The 10,824-nt window shown below is 42.3% G+C and overlaps 1 protein-coding gene across 1 annotated transcript in view; it reads right to left on the minus strand.

Annotated features, from left to right (window-relative positions):
* SPRED1 (sprouty related EVH1 domain containing 1) overlaps positions 1 to 10,013 on the minus strand; it is a 92,928-nt gene extending 82,915 nt beyond the window's left edge. Inside the window, exon 1 of the mRNA XM_042445899.1 lies at positions 9,538 to 10,013. Coding sequence (XP_042301833.1) covers positions 9,538 to 9,569 — 32 coding nt within the window. The 5' untranslated portion in view covers positions 9,570 to 10,013. The remainder of the gene's footprint in view (positions 1 to 9,537) is intronic.
* Between the last annotated feature and the right edge of the window lie 811 nt (positions 10,014 to 10,824).

The following is a 10,824-nucleotide window of genomic DNA, read 5'->3' on the forward strand; positions in this document are numbered from 1 at the left end:
AAGTACAAGCAAAGAAATTACTAAAATGCAATTGAAAATAAACTGCAGCAAGCATGCAAGTTTCAACCCAGAAAAGCCACAAGGTGCTCAGAGGGCATTTTGCAGAAAGAAGACCCAGCTAACCCCCTCCCCCAATGAACCAACCTCTGGCCTTGCTGTGGCTGCAGCTGCTGCTCTGGCTCCCTCGCTCTGTACTCCTTCCTTCTTCCTCCTCCTCCTTTCCCTGCTCTTAGGGAGGAGGAGGGTGGAGGGCGAGGTGGAGCCTGCTGCAGGCCTGCTGCAGCTCCTGGAGCCCTGTTGGAGTGCTACAGGGGCTGCACCAGGCCTCCTACATGGGCGCCGCCATTTTGTTTTTCAAAATGGCGGTCAAAATCTCGCGTGACCTTTGCCATCCTGAGGTCACGCGAGACTTCGGCCGCCATTTTGAAAAACAAAATGGTGACCGGAGCGGCGAGAAAACAGGGAAAATCGGCGGCAGGACGGTGCAGGGGCCGGTAAGAAGGCCTTGGCGGGCCGCATCCGGCCCGCGGGCCGCAGGTTGCCGACCCCTGGACTGGATGGTCCTTGTGGTCTCTTCCAACTCTACAATTCTATGATTCTATATCAAAGTAAATAACTATGAATTTGATGCCCTTTCATGACACTCCAAATCTTCTAACTGAAGGCAGTCACTGCCTATTGGTGGTTAATCACTTCTATACAAATCCATTGATATATCCACATAACACTCATTTCCTTAAACAGATTATTGTTTAACTGGTATATCTCATTCTGTATCCCTATCAAGCTATTTGAAAGAAACTGACAAAAATCCATACAACTGACTTTGCAAAAAGATTTAATGGTTTGCAATGGTCCAAAGAAGCAACCCAAGCTATGCTGAAACAACACTGTACCTGCCAAGAGGCCAGGCTGTCATGTAAAAAGGGGTGTGTACAATTTTCATGGTTTCATAGTTCAAGGTTTCATAGTTCAAGGATACCTGATGTCTGCTTCAAATGCCAGCTTCATGCTTAGAACATTTCACAGATATATCTTAAACTGTGTGTGCATGAAAAATGTATATACTAAGCCACATCTGTGATGTACTAGAAAGTCAAAGACTTCATAATTACCATAGCACAATATTTAAGGACCAGAAGGACTGAAGGAAAACATTGTGAACTTTTACACATTACCTACATAATGCAGCTAATTTGTTGTTAAAGCAAGATAACGTGCACCAGTATAATATTTGCTGCCATTGTCAACTGAGGGGCTGAACAGACTACCCCAAGGGGTGGCCTGCAGCCGCCTCTTTCATCACCAGATCAGGGCTGTTGCAACTACACACTGTGGCCCCGATCTGGCATTTCCACAGCAAAAAACAAAAACAAAAAACAAACAAACAAAAAAAGCGGCTCCTTTTTGCGCCATGGAAAAGGTGTCCTAGTCATGGTGGTGGCTTTTCGTCACTTCTTCGGCGCAGAGCATGTAAGCTCTGTGCTGAAGATGCGGCATGACACCACCCGCCTTCTGGTCAGGCGTGGGAGGGGAGGGCATCCAGGTGGCCAGTGTGCAGATCTGCCCCAAGGTCGGCTCTTATGCCAGTCTGTTGAGTCACCCAAATTCTTTCAGTCTTTACCCACAATTGTACCATATGACAAGGCAAGATCAGTTCCCAGGAACAATCTACTACAAGACAGACCAACAACACAAAATGGCAGAACACCCAAGGAGTCACCTACTGTACAATCCTCAGCTGAGACCATTCAGATGCACCATCAACCAGCTGAAACCAATTCTGAAGAATAATACAGACTTCTCACAAGTTCTGAGAGTCAGGTCTTTACTGTACTACTGATGACCTCCAAATCGTAAACAACTACTCACTTAGATCAGGATGCATAACATGGATGGTAATAAAGGAACAAAACCCTGCCACAAACCCAGATGCCAACTCTTGTCTTTACATCTACCCTGGGAGCAATATTACAGGGGCCAATAATATCACTTACAACATCAGAAATACAGTGGTGCCTCGGGATACGAAATGATCGGGTTACGAAATTTCCGGGATACGAAAAAGTTGGATTGGCAAAAACTGTTTCGGGTTACGAAATATTTTTCGGGTTACGAAATTCATTTCGGCGCGAAATTCAAATGCTGCAAAGTGCAGCTATAGGCTTTCCAGTGCTAACGGAAAAGTGTTTCGGGTTACGAAATTTTCGGGTTACGAAAGGAATGGCGGAACGAATTAATTTCGTAACCCGAGGCACCACTGTACATTCATTTGTTCATCTTCCAATGTGATCTATGCCTTCCTATGACAACAATGTCCTCCTACAGTCTACATTGGACAAATAGAACAGTCTCTACGAAAGATGATAAATGAACACAAATTGGACATTAGAAGTGGCAACACCCAAAAATCAGTTGCAGAACATTTCAACTTCACTGGGCATACAGTACAGAATTTAAAGTTGCAGTCCTTGAACAAGGAAATTACCAAGGAAAACTAGAAGAGAAACAACTGAACTGAATTATATTTACAAATTCTAGTCCACTGGCAATGGTATGAACAAAGATAATGCCTTCATTGCACACTACAGTAATCAATAAGAGTCCTCACTATTGCAGATAGAACAAAAGGAATCTTCTCAGAGAGAATTTTGAATCCAGAGCCACTGGCTTTTGGCAAACAGATTTATTGCTTTCATACATGGACACAAACTAACAATTGTAAAGATCTGAAAGACATGTACCACTTTGCCCAGCCCTATAAAAATGTAAGGCAATGGCATCTTTTGATTTGCATCTTTCTGGATTATATTACATTCCAGCCCACTTCCACAATGGTGTAAATATATGTTGAGGCCTGGATACCACTCTGTACCGCACCTGAAGAAGTAGGTTTATATCCATAAAAGCTCATGTCATGGCTACATCTTTGAAAACTATTCCAATCCTGGAAATTCCCACCAGAAAACAGAACGACATCAGCTCATTTCTGCACAGTGTATGCACCCACAAAATACTGAATGAAAGCTTTATTTTTGTTTAATAGTTCAGTTTATTTCAGATTTGAAATTGAAAAGTTTTGAAGCTCCCTGCCATTTCCACTTACAAAGAGCATAATCCAGAATAAAATTCTATAAATTGTCATTGGCCTGTTACAGACTGCCAAAATAAAGCTGCTTCAGGTCTCCTTGGAGGTATGCTGTTTAAATGATGCATGCATCCTAAGAATCCGGAAGCTGCACCAAAGCTGTACTCCAGTGCTTAGGAATGGAGTGTGGCTTTGGCGCAACCTCCGGACTCTGCATCATTTAAATAGCATACCTCCAAAGAGACCCGAAGCAGCTTTATTTTGGCAGTCTGTAACAGGTCATTGACTGCAATACATTAGATTTCAATGTCCAAAACACTGTTACTTATGGCACTTGTACTCTTTTATATACACGAATTTATATGCTGCATTCCATCGTATCAATTTAATAAATGTTCCAGCCTTTATGACAATTTTATTTGCCTTGGCTTTTTCAGCCATCTCAATGCTTTTTTTTTTAGTCTTTTCCATTCTCGGTTTTTCATGTTCTTTTACTACAGATACCATTTCCCTTCTTATCATCTCGTAATGAATTATCTCTCTCTTTGCTATTTTGCATTTGCAATTCACTGGGTAAAGCTCTTTTGACTAACCACTGTGCTTGTCATTCTGCTTTAGTTGTACTAAACAAAAAACAAAACAAAACAAAAACAGTAGCAAACATAGATTTGAGCATCTCTTGATGTTCACCCCCCGTCCATGCAATGAAAAAAGATTGCTAACATAATTTGAATAATTCAAATGAATAATGTAATTTTTATCACACTTGTACCTATTAACTGTATTATGTTTGCACATTTATAAAACATTATCTCTACATATGACGCAAATGAAAAACCACTTCACATACTAAAGCACAAATATCACACACAATTTATGTATTACTACATTAAGGAGGGATCACATACTGAATGAGAACCAATGTTTTAGTATGATAGGCTTTATACAGGAGGAACGAAAAAACATGCAGCTATGTCCTATATACTTTTTTGGATAGTTTCAAATAATTCAACCTTGATTTAATTATCTCTGGTTAGTCTAATCCCATTCATATCATATAAATTTACTTGTGCCACTGAGAAAAGGCCACAGGTGAAAAGTGCTCGCTGGGCATGAAACAAGCAGAATCTTTAAGTACTTGGGGGTTGAATACGAAGCTACTGCTTCAGATAAACATAATGCAGTTCTAACATAAGATCACAATCAGTGAGGTTTCGGTGATTTCACAAAACTAATTTCTCTTCAAATGCACATTTAACACTTTTTAATTTGTTTTAAAATACCTGGAATGTAAAGTTAAGAAGAAGTAGTAGGAAGCCTACAAAGTGGAACTAATCCCAATCCAAGTTTAAACTACTGATTTGCTCAATTTACCCTCACAAACTCCTGCCTACATCCTCCTGTCTACTCATCCTCTCCACACAATTATTCAAATACAGAATCTCTGGTCCATTCATAACAGAACCAACCTTTTTAGCTGGTTTCTTCTGCTGGCTAGGAAACAACTTCACATTTACCTGGAGCCAGACCTTGCATTCAACTGAAAACCAGACCTGTTTGTTCAGTAGTTTCTTTCCAGCCAGGGCCTGCAAGCAGGCTCATCCTGGGCAAAACCACAAGAATCAAGTATATCTCCTTGCTGGAAGAATGGAATTAGGATAGGAAGGAGGGAAACCCAACAGATACAGTAGTCCTGTCTCCAGTACTAGTCGAAAAATCAAATGCTTTGGCAACTATCTTTTAGGTATAATATCAAAACTCTTGCTATATATATTCATGTATCAGTCTAGAAATTTTAGTCAAAAAATTGACCCAAAAAACCTGAGTTGATTTATCCACGGGTCAATGTAACTACTATACTTTAACTCATAAAAAGAGAACCATACCTGTACTCTGGTGAAAGGCAAAAGAATAATCTGTCCTAGAAGTACTAACCCCTCCAACCCACCCCCTTGCTTTGCTGCCTCATCCATCCGGCCTTTAGTGTGAGCACAAACAGTTATGCCTGCTGGAATTTTGTAACTTCTTTGGCATTGTTTTCCTTCCCTTCGTTCTTTAAATCCTTTGTTCCATGCACCTAAGTTTTACCTTCAACCTATCCACTTATCATATCCAAATCCATAAATTTGGCCCCCAAACCTGCCCTTGACTTATACATGAGGTTGACTTATAGTCAAGTATATATAGTAATTATTTTGAGTGTAGATGAACATGTGAGTGCATTTTATTTGCTCATTTAAATAATTATCTTGAGGAAGCCCCTCCTGTTTTATGGTTGTGTACATGACACAGACTTGTGAACAAAAGGCAAATAACCTAAGTCCCAAAACGGCACACTTGGATCTGCAATTTCACAACATGCAGTAGCTTTCTGTAAAACAGAGCTCAATGGTGTCTGAATATTGTCTCCCAATTATCTAAATCTTTATTGAAAAATATGAAAGAGCATGAGAAAATATGGTCTTTAATTCTGAAAGCAAATGTATATATACATACATCCAGAACTGTTGTGCAACATCATAAAAAAAAAAATACTAGATTCGTTTCCATCCTTATTTTTAAAAAATCACAACAGTTTGAGTCTCCCACCAGAGCAACTGATGAAAATACACTGGGCCAAGGCCTGGGATATTTAAAAGCAAACCCTGAAAAACCAAAAGATAAAAACATGCTAGGCAAACTAGATTAGTTGAAGTACTTAATGATTCATAGGTTCACATAATGCATGCTACTGTGAAACCATATTATTTTTTTCTAATACTGTAAAAGGTTAACATGACTTTGTATTTTTCCGATGTACTAAAAACTGAAAAAAGGTTTGCAAATTGAGAAGTGGGCTGAAAAAGCACAAACTATATATAAAAAAATCCAAACTATTGTATGATTTCAAATAAAAATAACCACTAAGCTGAATTGTTCAAAAAAATACATGCTGAATTCTGTACACTGCCTTTCGTATACATATACATACACACACACACACACATGCACACAATGCACTTAGATCTAACTCTGTGTTTGGAATCTACTGTAATTTCACTGCTGATAGATCCATTTTTGAATGATGACCTGTGTAAAATAAGCACAATATACTTTGCCATTCACTAGAATGCAAGGAGTTTTCATTGCAAAATATGTGCAAACGATTCTCAACTAAAATTATTGGTTGTAATGTTTCAGTAAAAGCTGCTTAAATGTGAATAATAGTAATAGTACCACCGGCTGTTGTATTTTTTCTACCATATGATGTTTTAAAAAACCCTAACTTTAAAAAAAATCTAAGAAACTCCATGCAAAATTTCCAAAATCAAGAGAAATTCATAATATGTCTATGGACAGCCGGATTATACATCGAGGGGGAAACAAACCCCTAAGAATGAGATTATTCTGGCATTTTCTTCTGCTTCGATCTTTCTGTCTGCTGTATGTACATGGGAAGAATGAAAAAATAACTGAATAAAACAATCTTAACTGCCTGGAACAGGTTTTAAACCATACCCAAATTATTTTGTCAACATTTTCCCATCGCCATATTTGACATTTGCAGAAAACCTTAATTATTCCTAATTCTTATAGCATTCCAGCTGGTCCAAAGAGCATCATCATCCATTGCTTTTTGCTTAAATATTTATGTTCAGGTGGGCACACCAACCCTGCGCCAACAAAGGCTTTGACCAGATCCAGCCTGCTTTTGTGATTAATCGGAAAATGCATCTCATTAATTTCACATCAACCCACTTTTAAGATACTTAATGGAGGCTGGTTTAGTGGCCTCTTGCTTCTTCTCCTTCTTCTTTTAAAATCTAATTCACTGTATTAAGACGTTTCTATGTTCGAGACTGCCAGAAAAAGGCTGAAAAAACTGCACAAGCCAACAATGAGAAGCAGCAGCATTTTGCTCCTTTTTTCAATGGTGTCAGTGTCTGTGTCACTTTGATCCAATTCAGTTGCTGTTTTATAACTAACTGCTAGTCTCTGGTGTGCCATGTCCTACTGGAAAATTCTGCACTAAAAACAGAGAGAGAGAAAGAAAGAGAAAGAGAGAGATCCCCGGCTGACACTGCTGCTGCCTCGAAATATCTTCTCGGTTTTTCTTTTAAATGTTTACCATTTTTCAAAAGCGGCTAGGCGACTGTCTGTTTTTGTAAACACCCTGCCCCCCCGCTCCCCCCCAAAACCTCACACAAAAACCCTGCAATCTTCCTTAAAAGAGCCATGTCTAATGTGAAAGTTGCTCCATGAAGACACAGTGTGCTGCAATGTGAATGGCCAGCCAGGTATTTTATGAATGGAGTGCATCACGTGCTCCCAGCACTTCCCCGAGCTGATATTTCCCATAGAACAGTGTCAACAAGCAGAAGAGGAGGAGGAGGAGGAAGGGGAGAAAAGCAATCTTTCACAAAACCCTAAGGCTTGAGCCTTCTGGGCGCTCTTTCTGGTTGTGTAAAAATTTCCACTCCTTGCAAGGGCAGGGTCCGGATGAATGTCAGAGGTGGACCGAGGTTTAATTATTACTTTTATGTTTTATTTTTTATGAATGAAGGCTGTGGTATGCAAATGAGCGCGATTCACAAAAAAAGCAAACATGGCGGCTGCTCTTCCTTCTCACTGCAGCAGCAGCAGCAGCAGCAGCACTCCTTCATCTTTAAGCCGCCACCAGCTCTCTGTGGCAATGTTTTTGCGCTCTGCCTCCTGCAATTCAGGGTTTGCTCCACTTATATCGTTTCCCATCTTGGTTTGGGAGCTGAAACCATTCATTAAAAAAAGGAAGCAACAGCAAGCCACCACAATGACAAGAACCTGGGCCAGAAGCTTGTTTGTTCACCAAACTCTCTGAAAGGAATTAAAGGGGTTTTTTAATTTGGAGGCATGCAAGTGACAGGAGCCCCATATTCCCCACCCCAAAGCCATAAACTGCATGCACCACTACAGTCACAACAACAACAACAACAACAACTAATCACAATGTTTTATTTTCTGACTGTGTGCTCCATGTATTATTTCGGAGATGTGTTCATTCTGTAATGTTGATGTTTTAGACTGTATGCCGTTTGGCAGGGTTTCTTTTTTAATTCTTGTTTCATTTTGACTTGTACTATGTACAGCGCAGTGCAAATCCTATAAATAAATGTTAACAATAATAACAGTCCCACTTTTGTACTATGAATAAGCGACTTTAAAAAAAGAAAGAACCACAAATGACTATTTCTGCAGCAAAGATGTGGGGATCAAAGGCACAGCCAGCGTTTATTATTCTTCACAAGACATGGGAAAGTTCAGCCCCATTGACAGGTTTCAGGAGTACTAGATATGTGTCTCTATAAGGTTTGGGACTCCTTTTAAAGGCCTATTTTGGCATATAAATGTAAAAAAACGACACCAAACCTATGTCCCTGTATGGATTTTACCCAAGAGAAGCACATTAAATGTATTAAAACCGTCTCTTCATTCCCTCCTCCAAGAGTCTTACCAAGTCATTAAAGCATTAAGGGTTTTTTTTTGGGGGGGGGGGGAAGGAAGGTTTAACACTGTATTTACACTGACTGACTCACCCCATTAAAATTCAGGAGCAGTTTCCTACAGGATGAAGCTCCCCCACACACTAGGCACTACTAGGGGCTATTTGAAACATGCAAAGGGGGGGGGGGGGGGATAATACAATATATTAAATAAATAAATAATGAATAATAAATAATGGGTTTTTCACAACCCCGGCCACGGAAAGCCACTCACTGGGCGACCTTGAGCAAGTCACACTCTCTCAGCCTCAAGGCCATGGCAAACCTGCTTCTGAACCAAGGGAAAAAAAGACCCATGAGAGGTTGGCCATAAGTCTTGAAGGACACCACAACAATAACACCACCACCACCACCACCACAACCACAACAACAAGCAGCCAAGGCCCCTGGGAGTCTAGGGAGAGGGTGGGGTGCCTTTCCATTGCAAACAACAAGAACAACACACCTCTGGGGTGACTTTTTAAAAAGGATATAATAAATAATAATAATAATAATAATAATAATAATAATAATAACAATAATAATAATTTATACCCCGCTCTTCAGCCAAAAGGTTATCGGAGGGCCTACAGTTTGTTAATTCGACATTTCCCTGCCCTCAAGCTTACAATCTATACACACACACACACACACACACACACATATATATATATATATATATATATACACACACACACACACACACACACACCCCAGCAATCTTCGCCCTAACCTTGTTTTTCTGGCAGCCAGCAAGAAAGGAGGTTTCTCCTAAAGGAGAGAGAGAGGGGGGGGGCAAGGGACAGAGAGGAAGGTGTTGCCCCTGCGGCGCAGAGCTAGCTGCCCAGCCCCGGGGCCAGCAGCCGAGGCCGGGCGAAGGAGCAAGCGCCGCCAGGACCGAGCCCGGTGGGCTAATGGAGGAGGCAGAGACTGGGGAGAAGGCGAACTTACTCGTGGTTGCCATCCGCCGCCTCTTCGCTCATCTTTCCCTCACCGCCGCGCTCCGAGGCCGGGATGGAGCAGCAAAGGGGCGCAGCAGAAGGGGCGCAGCCAAGAAGGGAGCCTCGCCAACGCCACCATCATCATCCTGGGGCCCCGACGCCAAGGCCCTGCGCTGGATGGCTGGGCGAGGGGCTGGGGGTCCGACCCCCCAATAGGAAGGAGCAGCAGCCCTCCTCCTCACTGGCTCCTCTGGCGGGGAAAGGAAGGCGACCGGAGTTGGAGTAACTCCTCCTCGGCACTCGAGGGCTCCCAGGCAGCCCCCAGCGCCTCCTGGCCTTCCTCGGCCCCACACTCTCTCCCCAGAGCAAGGCTCTGCTCTTCCTCCTCCAAGTAAGGCTCTTTCCCTCCTCCTCCTCCGAGCAAGGCTCTCCTCCTCCTCCTCCTTCTGTTCGGAGCAAGACTCCCTCCTCTTTTCCTCCTCCAAGTAAGGCTCTTCCTCGCCTTCTCCTTCTTCTCCTCCAAGTAAGGCTCCTTTCCTCCTCGCCAAACTCCCTTCCTCCTCCTCCTCCTCCTCCTCCTCCAAGTAAGGCTCTCCTCCTCCTCTCCTCTTTCTTCTTCTTCTTCTTCTTCTCCTTGAGCCCCGGGGCAGGAAGGAAAGGACGGCGGCTTAAATTCCACCAGACACCAACAACGCCCCACAAATCCGAAAAAGGGAAGGCGGAGGAGAAGCAGCCGCCAGGGGAGGGAGGGAGGCCGGGAGGGGAAAGGCTCAGCAGGGAAGGGAAGGGAGAGCTTTCCCTCCTTCCTGGAGGGGAAAACTGGGCTGAGAGGGAAGGAGGGGTTGGTTGGAGTTTCTGCTCTGGTTTTGTGGGGGTTTCCTCCTCACAAACACACACAGAGCGCAATTTGATTTAAACGTAACAAACCAAGAACAACAACTATAAAAACCAAACAAAGGCTTAGGATACACAAACAACAACACCCCACATGTTTGGTGGGTGGGGTGCTTAGGCAATTCTATTAGGGTATTTCAAATAGGTAAGTCACACTCTCTCAGCCTCAGAGGAAGGCAGTGGCCACCCCACCCCTGAAGAAATTTACCCCAAAGCCCCCTCTGAATATGGACCCAATCAGAGGGTTTTCTTGGCACATTTCTTCAGGGTAGAAGGGGGGCTGCCATTGCTTCCTCTGAGGCTGAGAGAGTGTGACTTGCCCTAGGCTTTTTATAGTTCTCCTTTTGCAGGACATAATAATAATAATAATAATAATAATAATAATAATAATAATAATAATAAT

This window comes from Sceloporus undulatus, chromosome 1 (genome assembly GCF_019175285.1).
Source record: "Sceloporus undulatus isolate JIND9_A2432 ecotype Alabama chromosome 1, SceUnd_v1.1, whole genome shotgun sequence".
NCBI lineage: Eukaryota > Metazoa > Chordata > Lepidosauria > Squamata > Phrynosomatidae > Sceloporus > Sceloporus undulatus.